The following is a 21,032-nucleotide window of genomic DNA, read 5'->3' on the forward strand; positions in this document are numbered from 1 at the left end:
TTTATTGAGCTGAATGCTGAACATCCATGTTCAGTGTTGGGTGGTTATCATGTCCTTCCTGACATCTTATCCACACGACTGTGTGATGTGCATGTAGTTCAGGACTGAAAATACAGGGGGTCCCAGTCTGTTACTCAGGATATGTGTCCGCTGCCGATCCTACTGTTTTTGAAAAGCCGGGAGTATCAGATTGAGTCGCCAGATCGGGGCAATACAGCTTTCATCTGCGATCTCATCGACTGCAGATTGCACATAACGCTCTCTTTCTTAAGGAGAAATGAAGCTCCGGCTTGGCCTTTATCGGATTGCATCGGATCGGTAATGGATCTGTGTTGGTGGGAAGAATCACTCAAAAAAAAAAAAAAACGCATCAGATTTTCTTCATCACTTTTTTTGCTATGTCAGAAAATACTTTGATGATCATTGCAAATAGTGAATGTGCCAAACAGCTTTCCTGTAAGATACTGAACCACATCAAAAATAAACACGAGTAAATCTCCTCGGGTATTTTTACTGAAGTCACGAAGGTCATGATTGTGGTTGAATTTATTTGAAGTGATGTTTTTGCTGTAGCGATTTCATAGCAGTAATGAGAAGCCATTGAACACCAAGTCCATTTTGTAGAATCTCTCGAAAGTGGTGGTTCTTAAATGTGTTTACAGCCGACTCCTTATTTATCAGACTGCTATATACTTCTGGTGTTTTCTTAGTGGAATGGTGGCACCTTCAAGTTCCCTGTAAATGCTCTGAAACGACACCTGACCTTGAAGTCGAGACCCTTGTTACTATACTGCACGAATCTGTCCGGACACATGGTTGAAAATAGGTAGTGGTTATTCCAAATTCCGCAGTGTTTTATTTGCTGTCTGGGCTTGGAATGATGTCAAGTTCTCCAATGTGACGGGTTGCAAGGCTGCAAGTGACTAATAGGACAGCTCCGGGAAAAACAAAAGAGTTTTGAGTGGGAAGAAATGCCCTTGATAACTGTTGAGTATTTACAGAATAATGGGAAAAAAAATGTGTGTATGATGTGAAGCACTGGAGGCACACAAGCCCGGAGCTGAATATCTTGACTTGAAATTAATATTTCATCTGAGCCAGTGTGGACAAATGTGAGGAGACAGTGATGGCGGATCAATTGTGGCTATGTCTGGGTTGTTACAGCACTTTGTAGCAGGCTTTAAATAACTGAGCGTTTTTCAGCTCTTGAGAAAACATTCCTGCTCATGTTATTTGCACTGCAAACATCTGCTTGAATCATGTAGCTCCATAAACATCAGAAGGAAAGGATGTATGCAAGTGACTGATGATTAAGAGGAACTGCAGGCGGTGCGTGAAGAAAATCAATTTGAAATCACAGCAAAGCGTTCTCCTAACTGGAGATGAGGCTAATAAGAGGAAAACCAATGGGGGGTTCTGCTGGAAATGCTAATAAGCCGCCGCGTTTCTGCAAGTACATGCTGAAATTAAACCCGGAGCTCACAGGCGGGTTTGTTCCCTGAGCTGTGGAAGTATTCTCCTGCTCCCACGCTGTCATAATCAGTTACACGAGTGACAGTCTGCAACCATCTGGTGCCGCATGCCGCGGCGAATACATGCCATGGGATATTTTGTGATTGGAAAAAGAGATAAGAGTTGCTGGAGAGAGTCGTTTTTGTTTTCACACATTGGGTGCTGAAAAGTTTAAAGCAAAACACCAAAAGTCATTTTTTTACAGATAAGTGGAGGTAATTCACTGAAGTCATGGAGCTGATGAGGCCAACATTTATCTCACTGTCAGCACCTTGTGTCACCCCTGTTATCGATCATGAGGCTAATGAGTTAGCCATCTGATGCTTGGATCCACGCGCCTCTGATCCGAGTGCCGTCCGGCCGCTGGCTGTGACCAGATGTTGAGACAAGAACCAGTGCCCTCACAGTTGAACTACACCGGCACCCGGCTGGGTTGGTGCGTCTGCCGCTGCTGTTCATTTACACTTGTCAGCACCTTCTTCACAATATTTGTTAATCAATCTCCAGTAGCAGCATCTGGCAGTGTGTGTTCCGACACTAGCTTTGAACAAATAGATAAATCATGGAGGTGGACTTGAACATGACAGGTTTTTATGTGTTTTTCACGGAAAAAAACCCAAAGGAAACATCATAAGGCTGGTGCACACAAAAAAGTTCCGGCTGGATGTATGAAGAGATGGACTGGGTCAGACGGCTGCAGACTGGAGAGAATTCTACTCATGATTAAAAACTAGCATTTTTATTAGTAAATATCAAAACTTTCCCCTCTGCGTCCTTGTCCTTAACCCTCTTTGGTTTGATGTATTTTTTTTCTGGAAATTGAGGCAGCACAATTAAAAAAATAATTCTTGGCAGAAACCCTGGAGAGATCGCATTTTAAATACATCAGAGAAACTAAGGGATTTCACAAGTTCATTTCCTTTTAAGACTTTGTGCCGTGACCATGTGTTACCATTACCGTATTCCATTTCTATTATATTTATTAATTAGAATTTTATGTTCACAATTTGTTCCTCGTATTTTTATTTTCCTGCAACAGTCACCCAACATTAGTTTCCTCACATTTACAGGACTGACTTGACAGTACATTACAGAACTGATTTCCTCCCACCATTAAAATATGTCTTGAAGCATTATATTATTTGTCATCTGACACTTCATTTGAGAACTCTGTTTCGATAAGTATCATGTGACCGCTCGCTGTGGAGCTGCCAGCCCCTGCTGCGTGTAGAAATATTCAATTGCTTCTTGAAATCACTGGGATGACAAATCCGTAAAAAGAGTCCTAACATGTTTGTTCTGGATCTTCACCTCGTGAAAGATTTGCTGTTTGTTTGCTCGTAACAAGGAATCCCTGCGCTAAGATGAAGCTACCAGAGCAGCCACTAATAATAACTGTATTTTCTGGGGAATTGTAGGAGCGAGGGAAGTGGAAGCGTGGAGAGAGACAGCAGGGAGTAACAAATGATGTTTGAATTCCAATAAAGCAACGGCAGCCCTGTACGAGCTGCAACTGAAGCGTGAAGCAGTGATTAGTTAGCGGTTGAAATTGCTTGGTTGCAGTGTAAGTGGAGAGCCACTGCTTTCTCTCCGGCGTCTGTTAAAGCAGCATTTCACTTCATATCATAAGCTCATTATATCTCCGCTCTAAAGTGATTATGGACTGCAGTAAGACATTGTTCGGCTGTTGACATGATGAAACACGAGTGTAGATGTAAAGCTGCTAACCTCGGTCGTCTTTCACTCCAGTCGACATCCATCGCGAATGTTCTTGATCTTTTCCGAGAGGCAAATGTAGCTCAGCAGGAAGGAGCAAGATTATTCTGTGTGTGGGTCTCGGAATATTTCCCGAATGTCTGTTGCAAATCCACAAACTGAAAATGGAGCTTTTCAATTTTGGCATTTTAAATTAGATCTGCTTGACCCTGCGCTAGAGAGACTCGCACTCAATGACCTGGTGCATGATTAAACCGAGCAGAAATCCATTTCTTTGGAAATATTTAAGTTTTTTTGCCATCTTACCCTTTCATTAAAAAAAAATTTTTGTTGAATTCCTGCACATTGTATGTTCTACAATTAAGCAGCTTCTCTTGACTATCATTTTTCTTTTGCTTTTATTTGCTCTTGTCACAACTGCAGGAATAATATTTCTGTTATATATTCAATCCTAGCTGCTGCGTGTATGTTCTGGTTGGGGATCGACTGAAATGCTTTATTTAGATATTGATATTTGGTGGTTTAGGAAAGCTGATAATTATATTATATTATTATATTCTCCTCCGATATTTGTCAGGTTATCAGATTTGGCATTGGTAAAGGAAAATTAAATTCCTTATGGACAACATGTAATGCATCTGCAAATCTATCACTGATGAAATCGTGAATGAACATAAAATTTACATTTTACCAAAGCCACGAATGAGCGGCAATCTATGTGCAGTAGGCCGCAATTGTACAAATATCGGCTGGGACCGATATGATGGAGGGTGATAGCGATGTGGACCGCTGAGTGAAAAATGGCCCAAAAGCGGCCGATATATCGGGCGACCTCTAATTCTTACATATTTCTTTTGTTGAAACGTTTTATATTGGATATCGCCATTAAGCCAAAATATATAGGGGTCAGAATAATAGGCCAAATTTTCCAGCCCTTCATAAGTAGACTTTTCCACATGGATTCCACAAACCAGGGATCCTGTTTCATGTCTTTCCCCAACCAACTCTTTCTCACTAAGGCGTAACACATGCATGATCATTAAGGGACTTCAGCGTCCACTGTTGACACTTAGTGCCGAACAGGTGGCTCTGTGAGTCAAGCATCAGTGTCAGGAAATTAAAAACCGAATGCATCATCAACCGATGTGAAAGGGTGACTTCATTCCACGTCCAACCTCACAAGTTGGAATGTGTTGCTCTGGCACTCGCCCTCTGTGACTCATGGCTTCTCGTGTTGTGTGAACCTCCAAAATGCTGGCATTGATAATGCACCAGTGTTGGTTCTGCAGAATTTCGTCTGAGCTGGATGATGTTGGTGCATTTTTCTTACGTTACTTCATTGTTTCATACTTTCTACGGCAAGCCTGTAAATTTATGAAAACACACTCACACTCCCGCTGTTGTACTTATTTGGAAACTTCTCTCTCCACCTTCAGAAAAAGTCTGGACTTGTGCCTACGCTGGAGAAGAAAGAGCGGTGGAAGGAGAAAAAAGCGGCAAAGCGGCAGAAAAAAGAAGAAGAGAAAGCAGAGGTGGAAGAGGAGGAAAATGTCCAACCCATCGTGGATCCTTTGGAGAACGGCTTTCTTCACCACGCCCAGCGCGAGCAGGAGAGGATGAACGAGCGACTCCTGAAGAGGACCTACTCAAAGAAGAACAAGCTGGTGAGTGTCGGAAGCTTTTCAAATCACAATCCTGCTGAGGTATATTTTGAAAAGTGTGGTTCGAGACCTCCTTTTGAGTGGCAATGTGTTTTGAGTTTTTCAAGTTTTCCTGTCAAAAATTCTGATGGGATGCCTCCTTTTGTTAGCGCCTTAATGTTCATCCAGTCACTGGAAACTTGGCGAGGTTTTTCCAGGCTCATAGAAAGGTCATAATTAAAATAAAGTCCTGATCCGCTCCTGGGAGTTTATTCTGATCCATTTTTTGAGTCTTTGCGACACCTAAGAGTGGCTGCTTGACAGAGGAGCTCTGGCACACAACTTGTGGTGTTCTGCTCTAAACAAACAATAAATGAATCAGTCTGTAGACATTTTAAATAATAAATGAAAGGTGGCTGCCTGTGACACAGACTTGATGGCTTATAACTGTGGACCAGGCTGCTCACTGCGAGTGTCACATCCACCTCTCATCCCTGTCACTGTCCCTGAAAGAAACAGTGGTGAAATGTCAACATGTTATTTCAATGGGCGGATGTTTTTAATTCTCCAGTCGGAGGCTGAAAAGCCAGCAGAGTCGAGGATAAGAGAGGAAATGTAGTCAGGAAGCCAAACTAAATAATGAGTGTGCGTAGCCTGAGGCCGCCGTTGCAGACAGAAATATATCTCTGATAGGATTTCCTCTGGAAGTCCAAACACTTGAAAATGAGTCGGGCTGTGATAAGTGCTTTGTTTAGAAATCACTTGTTTGGCAGGCGCCCTTGTTGCTGCAGCCGTAACTAGCTCCAAGTATGATGGAATGCAGCGCTTTCTCACTCCTGCTGAAGACTAACCCTCGTAACAGCTCATGAAATATCGATAGTGCAATGTAAATAAACATTTTAGCAGGTCACAAGTGGCCAGAACCTTTGTGCCGCCGGATTCCTTTGGTTTAGTTCTGGATCTTACACCTTCAGTTTTATAATGTATCTGTGTTGAGTGTGAAATATCTCTTGTATATTTTTATGATGAAGAATCCTTTCACATTAAAAGTCCTACAGTGGACGGATTTTCAGAGGCCACCAGATGCCACTGTCTGCTGGAAGATGTTTGGACTGTGGTGCGCTTCATAAACTGAAAAAAAACGGGTCAGTTAGACGCCTCTCTAGCTAACATTGCACTCTTCCCGCACCAAACATGACTGATCCTGCTATCTTGAGGTGTGTGTTTCATAATGAGGTCCTCTAGATCTCCTCTGGTATTTGTCACTGTTACAGTACTATGAAAGGTTAAGTGTCCAAAAGGGTGGTGAGGTCAGCAGTGTTGCATGGTTTGGAAACAGTGGCACTGAGGAAAAGACAGGAGGCAGAGCTGGAGGTAGCAGAGATGAAGATGCTGAGCTTCTCTCTGGGAGTGAGCAGGATGATGATAGGATCAGAGGGACAGCACATGTGCTCAGGTGTTTAGGAGACCAAGTCAGAGAGGCTCGATGGAGATGGTTTGGACATGTACAGAGGAGAGAGAGCCAGTACATTGGTAGGAAGATGTTGAGGTTGGAAGTGCCAGGCAGAAGGTGGAGAGGAAGGCCAAAGAGGAGATTGATGGAGGAGGTGAAGGAGGACATGAGGTTTTTAGGTTTGAGAGAAGAGGAAGCAGAGGACAGGGGGAGATGGGGGAAGATGATCCACTGTGGAGACCCCTGAAGGGAGAAGCCGAAAGGAAAAGAAGAAGACAGTACTTTGAAAGGTGGAAGATGCTTACTGGACCTTCTTGGGTTGCCACAGCAGATCAGCTCCTCCACACCAGCTTATTTTGATGCGTCCTTTCTAGACACACCTCTCTTTTTCATATCAATCTTTACTGCATCCATGAGCAACGTCCCCTGTCCAACACGCCCACTGTCTCTCCTCCTGGTTTCCTCTCTGCTTCGGAAACATGAACCGTCTTGCTTAATCTTCCTCCTTATAATTTCCATGTATCATTTGCTTCTTAAACAGCTGTGTTTGGTGCGATCTTTGTTCAGCTGCTCTCAGACATGTTATCGCTGGGCTTTTCTTTTGTTCCGTTTTCAGCATTCACTCCTCAATTGTTCTTGTGGGGAAACTAACAATTATGCTCCTATTCCTGAAGTCAATAGGGGAAGAAAGAAGCTACATAATACTATTGCGTGTCAGCGGTTGATTGTTGGGACGACATGAGAGTGTCGCTCCTTGAATTTCTTTATTTGTCGCTCACTAGATTATTGTAGTTATTTTTGGTCTAGAGACTGTATAATCACCTTGCAGTGTTTCCCTGAGAGATTGAGGTTAGGGGAGGACCAAAAAAAAAAAAAAAATGTATATATATATATATATATATATATATATAAGACCTCCCACTTCTGTCAACTCACGCCCTGATGAGGAGCTCCGTAACAACACAAGGAGCACACACAACAAATGACGTTCATCTTAATTTTACAGATCATACTCTTGATGTGCGAAATGTAATACAGTCATGCGCATTCGAGCCAGCAAATGTAAATGTTGTAGCACAGAGGACTGAGACCAGATCTGAGACAGAAGGCGGGAGTTTAACTAATCGGAATGAGTATCTGCCACTGTTTCAAAAAATCCTGCTGGAAACCCTGCGGGACGCATCATCGTCTGGATTTGGATGTCATGGGTTTGAATCCCATTACATTACATTACACTGAGAACTATTAGAAGCACTGAAGGAGCTAGTTGGATGATGCAAAAGAAATATTATTTGCCACGCAGCTAAGAGGAAGTATTGCAGTTCTTTTAAATTGAACTTTACCACAATAAAGAACAAGATCTCATTGCCAGGGTTAAGCAGCAAGAGGTAGAGATGTGTTGTGTTCCAAAGCCTCTCAGATCTTATCGTGCACTTCAAGTGTCTCAGATGGAAGAAATCCAATGCATTTAAAGCTTGACTGCTTCCAGACACACCGGGGTGAGATGTTGAACCCTTTGTGGTTTTATCTGCTTCAGAAAAAAAAAAAAAAAAAGAAAACGTCCTTGGCAACCGGGGACACTATCATGAGCTTGCTTGGTATTCCTCGCTCACTTTCACTGTGAGAGCTCAACCAGACAGTGTCTCTATTTAGCTGGCGCTCAGAGCGACCACACGCCAGTGGACAGCCAGATATACACTGAGGACTGAGACACCCGACTCCCGGTTCCCCCTCTTTAAATGAGCGCAGCATGTCCAGTTTCTTTGTAACTATCTCACTAAATTGTGTGTCGTCGGTCATGAGCTCTCGATCATACTGGACTAGTTACACCTCACGAGTGACACTCTTGGCACTAAAAATGGCTCATGATCTAGTCCGATTAGATTCCCCGCCTCACTGGAGCAACAGAATGAAAACTCACCTCAGCATCGCAGCCAGGGTTTGTGCCTCTCTGTGCTCTTTAACAAAGCCTTATTGGAAAACATCGCTTGACATTGGACTCCATTATCTGTGGAAATCCAACCCCACCTCCTGCCTGGTCCGTGGCTTTGCCCGGCTCCAAATAGAGGTGCGTTTGTAAACCAAAGACGGATTAGATTAGCCGGGGCATTTACAGAGGAGCGGAGCAGAGTTCAGGGGCAGCTGGAGAGGCAAGATACATGCACAGCGCTACGATCGGGGTGACTGATCGCGGCCAGACAGTTTTATCTGACCCTGAGCTGCGGCAGATTTGTTCTTGAGACACTTCTCTGCTGGATAAACTGTCCTCAGCAAATTTAAACTGGGCATCAGAGGCGACGCCGAGGTGTTTTTATCTACATCCCGACGCTTGAGTTTTGACTATGACCTCCTTCTGTGGCCTCCTTCGATGACTTTAAAGAACTAAAATTGCTGTCTTCAAGCATGCTGGAATAACAACTACTGCTCAAGTTATTCATGCTATATTGCAGCTGCATCTGTTTTCAATGCTTAGTGGAATTCAATGGAAGCCAGTGTCACTTTTTATATCATTTCAGAACATATTTTTATTTAACTTGATCTTTATTTTATGCATCAACTTTGAAAAAGTACATTTATGCATTATTAGGAATAATGTATAGTTTGTAAAGAACTGAAATTCTGTCTTTAATGAAATTATTACATAAATTCATTGCGCAGAATTCAAACATGAAACAGTCGACGGTCATTCATAGAAGTATCTTAAGAAGTTCCCTCAGTGGGAAGTGATGGTCTTTAGTGTTTTAAGTTGGAGTGGCACTTGCGTTTTGGTCACGGTGACTTCTGGGGCATCATTCAGATTTTATACAGGAAAATAGGGGTTATACAGGAAATAGCAACTGACATCCAGTGCGATTCAGTGAAGAGAGCTTCCGTATGTCTCCCTGTCCCTCGCGCCCTCCCCCCTACCCTGGTGAATCCATTGACAGGTCTATGTGCATGTGTCAACATGCAACGATTAAGACTGCGTTTGTCTTCAGTATATAATGCAAAATGGCAATATATTACGCCATGGGAGTGAGGATGGGTTGCTCTACCTATGTCACCATGCGAGCCACGACTTGAGGCCAAAGTTCAGATTTTTAAAATTCAGTACTGGGATACTAGAGATGATGATACTTCCCGCACCATCCACTCCCATATTGTACAACGACCTGCTCGACTTACGTCCACCCGTACTTGCGTCCACGGCCAGCAGATGCTTGTTTTTGTTTTTTTTAATTCAATGTCTGGCACCGCAGCACGTAGCAGCCGGGCATCGCATACGACAGTTATCGCAGCACAGTATCCCAGCATCTCACTCTCACACTGTGATCTACCACTACAGTAGAACCTATGACCCTCACGTCGGCTATTTTGAATGGCATTCGACTTGCGTCCAATCCGACTTACGACCGGTTGGTCGGAACCGATCCTGGTCGTAAGTCGGTTGTTACTTGTAGTGTAACAAGCTTGTTTGAATTTATCTTTGAATAATTTGCACCTTATATCATGCATTTTTGTGAAATGTCTCTTTGCTACACAGTTCACCTGCTGAAACCGCTGAGCCTCTGATTTCGTTTCATTTTTACACATCACCCACCTGGATCCTTCCACTTCAGATCCAGAGAATTGTTCCTATTTGTTGTCGTGAAACATTCTTAGACTGGTGAGCTGAAATTCAAGCATGAGAATTGGTCGGCTCTCCCGACTAATGCCTCTCTTCAGTTGTACTTCAAAGCCCGTTTCACTTCTCTCATCACCTCACTTGACCGTAGCGGCGGAACACATTGTTAAGGCTCTTGCACTCGCTTTTGTGTGCCGCCACGCTTGCGGTCGCTGGTGTTGCACTTGCCAGTGCTGCATGGTTAATGAGATCAGTCCAAATCGAAGCCCTTGATGTAATTACGGGGATGAAAAGCTTGTAAGTGGCGATGCGACAGAGAAGGCTTTTCCTCCTGTTACTTTGCTGCAATTAGACAAAGCGTGTTATTAGAGCAGAGGATAACAAGGTTCGTCGCTGAGGTGCGATCGCGTTGCTGTGACACTAGCGTGCGGAGCAGAGAGAGGAGCGCGACCCGTAATGCAGCCTGACACATCACTTAGTTGGATCCATGTAGCTTAACATGCGCGAGCGGATAATTGTCTGAACCACATTAAGGTTAGATGGAGAAAAAGTGGCCTTTTGTAGCGGACAAGACGAGCTTGAAGAATCCAGACAAACAAGTGGAATCATTTATTTACAGCTCTGTCAAAGAATTGGCATTGTTTATTTTTTTATTTTTTTAACAGTCCTCACTTTTATTACAGTAGGCTGTTAATGGTGGTCAAACACATGAAGCATCTGGTGAAACATTAATTTTTTTGCTCTGCTGCTGTATTGGTCCTTTAATTCATTGACTGTATGTAGCACTGTTTTTTTACTTGCTCTTACGTTTCCACCTGTCATGCTGCTGGAAATGGGAATTTCTCTTCGGAGATTAATAAAGTATCTATCTATCTGAATCATTCAGCCTTATTGGAGCGTCCGCATCTCATCTTTGGCTGTGTTGGTTTCATCACAGGAACTCATGTATTGCTTGCTTCTGAGTTGCGTTTCTTTGATAGCTGATGCCCTCGAGAGACCTTTTCCACTCCTATTGATGTAGCAATCGTTTTTACTTGGCTGGACAGCAACTTATAAAAAGCCCATTAAGCTTCACTGCCAGATATTTGACTCCGTGAAAGACCAAATTGCTTAAAAATTACTGCTGAAATTTGCTTGCGTAAGCGGCCATGTAGGAGCCAAACCGATCTGGTGTCATTTACAACACAGTTACAAGACTTGATGAGAGAAACTGCTGTGGTGTTGAACCAAATGAAGTCAGTGCCCTTCTCAGACTAATAAGCGAGCGTATGTGTCATTTGAGGTTAGAGTTGGAGCTGCTGTAACTGTTCGCGTAACTGTGGGGATGTTGGTAGTTTCCTTCGCCGACACTGTGACACAACTTTGATATGGCTTTGCATTACTTTACGAGTGGCCTCAACATTTTCCATGAGTTGGTTTTGGGTTTCACATAGGCGCTCACATGCTCAAAAAAAAACAAAACATTGACTTCTGCCTCGCCAATTATGGATTTAACAAGCCAGAAACATCCCTCTGGGTTTCCACTGTCAGTCTGTTGGTTTTGCTCAGGATGTCAGTGTGTAGGGGGATTATTCACTGCTGCAACTTGCAAGAAAAAAAATAGATATTGGTAGAAAAAAATAAAACAAGTATCATATTGGTCTTTATCCAAACTGGAATTTGACCATCAATTGCAAAATGATTGTAAACAATGAACAGGAAATGTCAACTTGATCAACTGTATAACTAAAGTAATTGTGAATTGTGAAAAATAAATGTGAGTATTGAGAAAGGCTGTAATATTAATCAGAATAATACAATAATGATACAAAAATAATGACAATAATAAAATATGAAAGTTGATTTACCTCAAGAAACTCCGGGGTCAAACTGAATAAGGAAAAAAAAAAAAAAAAAATTAATTCTGAAATCTTCTGCAAATATGTGACAAAAATTTGGAGCCAATCCCAGCAAGTTGGGGTGAGAGGCAGGGCCACAGGGAGCCAGCCTTTTGCAGAACACGAATCGGTGAACGGCAAAATTCACATTTGGAGGAAATCTGAGTTGCCAGAGGAAAAGTGAACAGAGAAAAGTAAGAAAAAAGTAAAGAAAGAAATGTCTGTTTCCTCGTGATGGGTAAAAGGGGTATCGTGAAACAGTATTGCAGGGTTGATGAAACCGTGCCATAAGATGCACCATTAGATGGCGCTCTTGGTTTTAGAAAGAAGATGTGAAATTTTACTGAATTGCTTGGTCAAGTCCAAACGTTTCACAGCAGACAGCGCCATCTGGTGGCCTCTGAAAATCATTACACTGTTTCATAAAACCTCATGAACTCATCGCTACACTTTACTAGATGAAATTAATTCAAACAAAATACAGATAAAAATGTTTCACAAGTCAGATAATAATATGACAATATAAATAAAATAAATCCTCAATTGAAAAAAGACTGTGTCCGACACAAACTAAGGAAACGGCTGTTATTTTTCTGGCGATATTTGAGTCTCCACAGATTATCAGGGACATATTTAATCATTAAACTCTGGATTATTTTTTGCCAAATCTCCAAGGTCGCTGCCCCGGAATCCTTCAGACCGGCAGAATAGCTGTGCAGCAGACAGAGTGTGATATAAATAGAACTGGAAATAAAGAGAAGAAGGTCCATCTGTGGCGCTGGGCTGCTTAGCCAGGTGAATATTGCATGGGACAGTGGGCAGTGATTAATGTCAGGCCATGTAAGGTGCCCTGCTGCTGCTGCAGGTTCCTGCACTTTCCTGTCATTTTAACAAGCTGTAGTCATTTGGAAATTCAGCTTGAAACCAAAAGCTCTGGGGACACTTAAGTCCGGAAACATTCAATTCGCAGCCGTCCGGAGCCGTGCCCTGCTGGGGTTTCTCCAGAGAAACTTCTCCTGGATCTCACGCTTTCATCCAGCAATCTTACTTTATTCCGTCTGCTTATTGAGTTTTTTTCTCAGGAGGCTGTGGTTGCCTCTAAAAGATGCAGCCCGACTTTATTTCCTTGTCTACCAGCAGGGTTTGTCTGACGACTTCTTTGCTCAACTTAATTTATTAAAGTGGGACCTCCCTGCGACACCATATTGCCTGCGTGTGGCGAACGTAGCCATGGCAACCGATCGCCCGCCCCGGTGGATGTTTAACTAGAGCAGACAGCAGGGAGTGACACTTTATTACCCCTCGTTCCTTATGAGTTTCGATGGCATTATCATTTATGATTTAAATAACCCAGTGTGCGGCGAGCTGCTCACAAATGTTTGCAGAGGAAGAGGCTTCACATCCTGTGTTACTCTGCTTTTCATTCTTTCAGCTGACGGTGAACATCCGTCTTTCTCATCGGGAGGTTTCGGAAAACATTATTTCACGTTTTGTCTCTTGCTAATGTGTTGAGTCAGTGACCTCTGATGGCCACTTTATGGATCATTTTAAGGCACTGTGGTTGTTTGCTACCTGTGGTTTTCTTGCGTCAACGCTGGAGCTACTGTGTTGCTCTGTGCTGTATAGGAACCATTGGCTGCTCTACTGTTGTGCTTGACTGTCTGGCTGGTTTTGAAATCACACTACTTGTGTCATAATAATAATAATAATAATAATAATAGTAGTAGTAATAATAATGTAGTTCAGTTCAATCTAAACTAGCTCAGTTTAAAAATGATGTGTGCATTCATTGAAATGTAGTGATGGGTAGATGAGGTATCATGAAACAATATTGCAGGGTTTGTGGAACAGTGTCCTAATAGTCAGAGGCCACTAGAGGGCACTCTTAGTTTAGAGCTGCTGTGATGGTTTTGTTGAATTAGTTGCTCAGATCCAAACATTTGGCAGCAGACAGAGCCACCTGGTGGCCTCCGAAAATCAGGACACTGTGTCATGAGACCTCATCTACTCTTCAGTATTGAGTATAATGGTTGTTCTAATTCAAAGATTTTAGAGCAGAGTGGGCTGTAGAGGTGTGAACACTGTTTCATGAAGCCTCACCAGCCCATCACTATTAAGAGTAGCTGTTGTGTTTGGGACTCTGGTCCAGCCACCAGTCATGGAAACGGCCTGCTATCTCCGACAGGGGTCAGGTCACATGTCCGTGATTGACAGGTCTCAGTCAGAGGTGCATTTCTGTTTCGTAATATTTAATGTGAAACCTGATGCAGGTTGGACATGTTCAAGTAGGTTTGGAATTTACAAATTGTGAGTATTGGATCCCAATCTGATGCCCTGTGATTGTGGATATTGGATGTCACAGCATTGTTTAGTCGTGGTGGGCAAAATCCTCCTCAAAATGCAGTTAAATTGGCAGCTCTTTATCTTTTTAGATTTTGATATTAATCCTTAGCCCATCCGTCAGCTATTTGTACATAAATTAAAAGGTGCCTTTGTGGTTAAGTAGGTTCCTTCGTTGGTACTTCAATCCAAGACAATGCTCATCCTTTAACTACATAAGTTCTTCCACTGCCAGAGCTCATTGCACACTTCATTGCTGGTGGTGGTTCATGTTAGAGATTTACCGTGTCACATCAGTGCATTGGTTTCACAAGATTGTTGTTGACATTGCTTCTGCTCAAGTTATTTGTTGGCTCTGCAGCTCGGCGAGTGCTAATGCATTATTACATCTGTGTAGTGCCGCAGCCGCCGTCTCCTTTAAGACGAGCTCTTACTTACCTTGGAATTGAGAAGTTGAGTTTCCAGTTCAACGGTTTAGAAAGTCAAGATTTTCGTCGGCCGTTGCTTTTTTCTGCCAGCGATCTTCTGTCCTACTCTATTTTTCTCATAAGGACAATGCAAAATATCCCATAAATATTCCGTCATACATGTCACACCGTTTGAACTACACTGAAAACCTGCTGTGTGAAGTGAAACCACATTTTGGTGAAGTGAGTGCCACGCTTCAGAGAGGCAGATCAAAGTGCGCGTAATGAGGTCGATGGCTGTGGATCCTCTGATCGCAATGGCTTTCATCTATTTTTTTAATCCGAGTATTGAAGAAAGCTAATATAGATCCACTTTATGGAAATAACCCGGGACACCAGCTGATCCCGTCTCGTGATTACACACTTTTAAGACCATGAAAGTTCCAGAAACTCATGCCTTTGGCGTTTTGGAAATTCTCAGATGAAGTCACGCTGCTTTTCAAAGTCATATGAATAATTTCAATGTACTTTAAATAAATGTAATAAAAAAAATGTATGTAATATCCATTTTATTTGAACATTAATTATTACTACTATTATTATTGTTGTTATTATTATTATATTGCTGGTAGTCCACCAGTTTGGTGTTGATCCTCCTTTGGGTGCTATGGCCTTAAAAAAAAAAAAAGAGAACTGAAGGATGGATGAAGTTGGATTTGTTCTGTCGCGTTCCTGCAGGCTTTGTTCATTTTCAACGTGATGCAACACTGACACCTGCCGCCGCTTGCTGTTACTGCGAGCAGCAGCAGGTGCACGCCATCCCTTGTCCATCAGGAGTCGCTGTTCCCATTTAAAAAAATAATAAATCGGATTTTTTTTTTTTTTTTTTCATTCTCCTCTGCCATTTTGACTGAGCGTGTTTTGCAGTCTTGAGCCCAGGAGGCGGGTCTCTCTTCTTCAGGTTCCATCAGTGTGTTTCCTGCAGCGCCTTGTAATGGAAGCTTAATGTGGCTTCAAAATATTGCCATGAAAATAACATTGTCAGAGATAATGAAATGTGCCTGGAACTGTGTTGGTCTGTGGGCTCCATCACTCAGATGAGCTCATTAGAACGCAGCCTGTTTAAGGTGGCTGCGGCGTGTCGTTGATCTGTGCTTGTGTTTGTGTGTGAAGCAGGGCGCCTTTTCACATCTGTAAATCCGAGCCAGGTTTTATTCCCTGTAATACCTGAGAGTAATCCACGCACACAAAGTCACACGTTTGTCTGAACTCATGTCTCTGGTGGTTGCATTTTAGTTTGTCATATATTTTTTAAAAAGATTAAAGAAGAAAAGATGAGAATCTACTAGAACTTGCCGTCCCTATAAATACATTATTTATTTTCCCAGTTCACTTCCAAATACTGTGCCTTGTTTTGATATCTATTCTTGACCACTTTCTTGAATAGAAGATACTACAATATTTGGTATTTTTAAGTGCGAATCCACTGTTGCTTTTATAGCTAAATAGCTCATGCACAAAGTGTGATGCATAGCAAATGTGCAAAATGTTAATTTATTTGTCCAAAAATGTCCAAGCTGAACCAACATATATTGAGGCATTAATTTGGCAGTGACCTTATGGGCCTCAGAGAAGAGAGAGAAGTGGCCCCCGCGATTCCCTGCTTCTGATTAAATGGGATGTGATTTAAGGGATAATGTTCGCACCGTCTTCCTCTTCAGAACAGGAAGCCCATGTTCGCTTCATTTCCTCATTCTGGAGGCAATTCACACAGTGGCAATTGAGGCGAGGGCTATAATTGTGTTTTCATGTACTATAGATCCTGTCATTAGGCCCCCGGGTCTGCAGGCAGTTATACGATGACAGCTGACAAGGGGCCAGGCTCCTCTGAGGAAGGCGGGCGGTGGCGGCGGTCGTGGAGGAGAGGGGGGCGCCACAAGCACAAAAGCCACAATGACTTCCTGGATGGTCCCCTGAGCCCTGTAGAAGGTGGGCGTATGTAAAATAATGTAGTGGAGCCAGCGTTTGTAAAACAAAGAGAGAGGAGGGGACTGAGTGAGTGTGTAATAAAAAGGAAAGGGGGGGGTTGAATGATTGCTTTTGCACAATAGCGCATGTACACCCTCCGGCAGGAGAGGGTGTGAGGCGGTGGACTCAGGGTTGACATCACCCCCCCTCCACCCCCGCCTCCGAGAGGTCCCTGAAGAGTCAGAGCCAGATGGGCGTGTGGTTCTTGTGGGTTGACCCTGGAGAGGGGAGCCACCCCGAGGGGAGAAGATCCCTCCCACTCTGGGGAGGGCTGAGCGAGCGGGTGCATAGGGGCCCAGAGCACACGTCGGGTTCCTGATTGACCCATATGTTTCCTGCCTCGGAACCAGTCTGAGAGTGTTGTTACTCATTATAGCCGTACAGCGAACAGCCATGTCAAATAGATGATTATCTTTGGGCCTTTATAGGAGTATATTTGATTCCACAACTTGAGTTTGGAACACTTATTCACTTATTTTTTTTCAAATACACTTCATGTTTCTTGCCATATTAGTGACATAAAAGAACAAAAGGAGGATAGAGTGCACAATGACAAGTCTTAAGAACGACTTTCTAAGGCAGATGGGTGATGACAAATGTTAAATATTCAAGATGTTGGGGTGCAAATCCAGTCCACCATGGCATTTTATGTGTCCTGCTAGAGATTTAAATATTCATAGTTTACTCAGAAGTGTATTCAATTGCGATTTTAAAGTGCACCCACACTGGTCAAATGCAGCCCTTCCACTGACTGAAGGAGGACAACACACATGGTAGCCCTTTTCTTCCAGTGGCGTTTGTATTGCAGTGACAAATGAATGTACCCTCGGGGATGACTTATCGTACCTTACTTGTGTGATGTTCATGTGCAAATCATTCTTGAAGCTGTGATCTATGTAACCATCATGGCGTCACCGGGTCCTTGCTGTCATTCTATGACGGTGTGCTCTCCCTCACTGTTTGAGAACAATGAAACGGATTTAACTTTTGCTTTCCAGCGAACAACAAATCGACCAGGAAATGGCTGAATCAAACCATTTGGGAAAACGCATAACCTTGGCACAGGCTTGTTAAACCCTGACAGCATTACTATAGATTTCACTAGACGATATAGTAGAAAGACTTACAAGGTCAGACGTTAATTTCAATGACACAAGGATAACACCTGGTACCTGTTGGACCAGTCAGTGAGTATGATAGCGGAATTGATGTTGCACTTAACGCTACAGACTGGGTGACTTTCGTAGATGAGGTTACATGAAACAGTGTGCTGATGTTCAGAGGCCACTGGATGTCTGCTGTAAAACGTTAACTATAACAACTAATTCCGTGAAACTTCATAACGTTTCTCAACCAAGAGCGCCATCTTGTGGCCTCATCTGCCGTCCACTAAGCTGCTACTAATGTGAGACGCCACACAGCTGTTGTACAGTGAGTGTGGCTGAGAAAGAGCTCCTGAACCTCCTCAGTGATACGTTATTGAACATCCCCAACATGTGTTTGTGTCAGGGTCATTACCATTAAATCTGGTCACGCTGCTAAATTGTCCCAGCCGCTCTTTATAGAATTACTGAGCTGCTTTAATTGCTTTTGAAGGAAGGTCCCGTTGACACCGATGTAAATCAGTCAGGTACATGCCAGTTTGGCTTTTCAAGCCCGCCCCCCCACCCTCGCTTGGAGCACACGGCGCCGACCTCCACGGCTGCGGCGGTCACAGAGGAATCCGTCCGTCTCATACTGACAAGCATGAAATATTCATCGGCAATTTCGCTCCCGTTTGAAACTATACCTTGAAATGTTAATGTGTTGCTTGTTTTAAGAGGAAAGCATCCCGAGGTGCATGTGTTTGGGTTGCTCAGGTCTGTATGCTACAGCTGCTTGGAATGACTGTAGAGCATGAAGGCAGTGGGGTCGTGGTTCTGTTTATGCTATTTATTCTGATGTGAGTGGTATATTCATTCCACAATGAGGTGCAGTAGTGATGCGCCTTTGTAGTAGGAGGCAAACAGGAAGGTGTGCATTAATGGTCAGTACATTAGCAACCAAATGGTTTTCCCCGAGAGGTCGACATTCCTGATCATAGAGTGTGATATCATGGAATTAAATTCAATACATATTGAATTTAAACAGAGCTAAAGCCATGTGGGCCACATGATAAAACTCCTCTAGTGTTTTAGTCGGGACCACATAACTAGAGACGGAGGCAAAACAGAAACCAAGTTCACGAGAAAGACCTCTGTCTGTCTGTCTGTCTGTCTGTCTGTCTGTCTGTCTGTCTGTCTGTCCGTCCATCCATCTATTGTTAGATGGTCTTGACGACAACACTACCTCAGGCTTAAAAACAGTCACATTTATTTGTGTTGTGATGGATGGATCGATTTCTGTAAATGCCACTACGAGCTGTAGCGAGTATTCAGATAAGGTTCTATGGAAGTGGAGCCAGACATTGTTTTTCTCTCCATTGCCTGATGTCATTTGTCAGTTGGACGGAATGAAATAACAAATCTACTATTCTACTATTGGTTGTGACTGTGTTGCTGAACGCTGAAATTTGGGTCGTGCAGTATTTCACGAGAGCTTGTGCAACAATAGAAAATCTCAAGATGCTTTTTTGGAGATCCATCCCACTGAAGGTGCACGGTGGTGTAGGTGATAATTTGTTGTGGTTTGAGCTGCGACATGAGGAATTCACACGCGGCCATGATATTTAGAGTCAGTGGGGCAAAGCAAGGGGACATCGCATCTGAATCTCACCTGGCACGGGCTCGGATTTTACATCGAAGATGACTGAAGTAGCAAGTCTCTGACCTGGCTGAGGAGATGGTTAGGGTTAGTCGACTAGCTGATAAATCTTTTGTCTGTTCTTGGTTTATTCGAATCGACGTTCCATTCGTCCGCCCATCTTAATGTGGATGTAATTGCAGGATTAGTGAAGTCCAAGGTTCACACAGTGTCAGGTCATGATGCGATAGAGCGGAATCTTTGACCTAATCCTGCCGACGACAGCGATGTTATCGGGCCTGCGACACCTTCAGCACCAGATACATCACCGCTGGATTAGTGAGAGACTGAACCTGGAGGCTGTTTTGGTGCTGAGAAAGCATCGCGCCGTGTCTTCTTTCTGCAGACTCTTACCGAGTTCAGACAAAAGCGTTGCCGGAAAGTTCAGATTCTGAGTTGTTAAATCACTAGACTCAAGGTTGTTGTTTTGACTTGTCATGTAGAGGGAAACAGGAAAAGCATTTTGTGCTCGCAGTGAGAGACATCAAACATCACCGAGCTTCACATGCTCCACTGCACATCTGCTTTGTGCACCAGGCGACCTGACAGCATGGAATCAAACGTAACTGGCGCTTTAGGTTGCTACATTTCATTCCAGTCAAGGAAGAACTTCATGCTCATCCTGTACATAATGTTCTGGCTTTTTTATATGATATATAAAATATTTAGCATTTGGTTTCAGTCCTTTAAATCTCCCTGCGACACTATTTCAGCCGGCCCAGAGGGTCCACTTAAATGTCCTGCTGACATGACAGCAGCGATGACGTCTTCCGCTCGGAGGCGGCTTGAGGAGGGACGTCGAATCCCTTTCGACAAACGACGGTGACCTCCGCTGCGCCCCACTCTCCTTCAACCTCCTGGTGGAATTGATTAGAGATAATTGGAGGAAGCAAAGGCAAGTGGTGCTAAATAAATTTGGGTGGTGTTAATTGCAGATTTTGCCGTGTGTGGCAGTGTGAGGAGCAGAGAAACACTTAGCCGCAGGCTGACAATGGAAGATTAATTGGCCTCCTCCAACGTACATAATTAGAGTGATTGCAGGGCGAGATAAAGCCCCGGCTTTACGAGTGTATTAGCGCTGTCAGCCTCCTCTGCGGCGTGTTCACTGGTACACAGTTAATGCTCCTTATTACTCTTTTAGCTGCGAGAGAAGTGGATCACAGGTTCAGGACTACTGAGCCTTACACGAATAACATCTCCCCGGGGAATGATCCAATTTTCAGTTCCAGCTTCAGTGCAGCTTCTGTAGCCAAGATCATGCCGCTTGAGTTTAGATTTTACCTTTCATCTCCGTGATGAGAAGAAACCGCGGGGGTCGCCAAGACCGTGCGCAAATCTGGCTGGAGCTGGCCGTCGTTGCAGCTACAAGTGGCGTCTCGTAGTGGAGTAAGTGCTGGTCAGTTGGGGGAAGCATCAGACTCAGTCGTTCACCAGCTACTGTATATATTTAGAAAAAAGAAATCTGGTTGTGACATTGTATTAGACTGTTAATAACAAAGAAGAAGAAGAGGGTGACTTGAGAGGTCATTTGGTGACTGAGATCATCAACCAAACACTCTTACTTATACTTACTCTTATCTTTTGAATTACTGTAATTTCTGGACTATAGAGTGCACCAGAATATTAGCCGCACCCACTAAATTTAAGAAGGAAAATAGATCTCGTTCATACATA

At 43.4% G+C, this 21,032-nt stretch overlaps 1 protein-coding gene across 10 annotated transcripts in view; it reads left to right on the plus strand.

Annotated features, from left to right (window-relative positions):
- Positions 1–21,032, plus strand: part of fbrsl1 (fibrosin-like 1) — a 326,042-nt gene that overhangs the window by 79,887 nt on the left and 225,123 nt on the right. For all 10 annotated transcript variants that reach the window (XM_053871994.1, XM_053871995.1, XM_053872000.1 and 7 more), the window contains exon 2: positions 4,665–4,892. In XM_053871994.1, coding sequence (XP_053727969.1) covers positions 4,665–4,892 — 228 coding nt within the window. The remainder of the gene's footprint in view (positions 1–4,664; positions 4,893–21,032) is intronic.

This window comes from Synchiropus splendidus, chromosome 7 (genome assembly GCF_027744825.2).
Source record: "Synchiropus splendidus isolate RoL2022-P1 chromosome 7, RoL_Sspl_1.0, whole genome shotgun sequence".
Lineage (NCBI taxonomy): Eukaryota > Metazoa > Chordata > Actinopteri > Syngnathiformes > Callionymidae > Synchiropus > Synchiropus splendidus.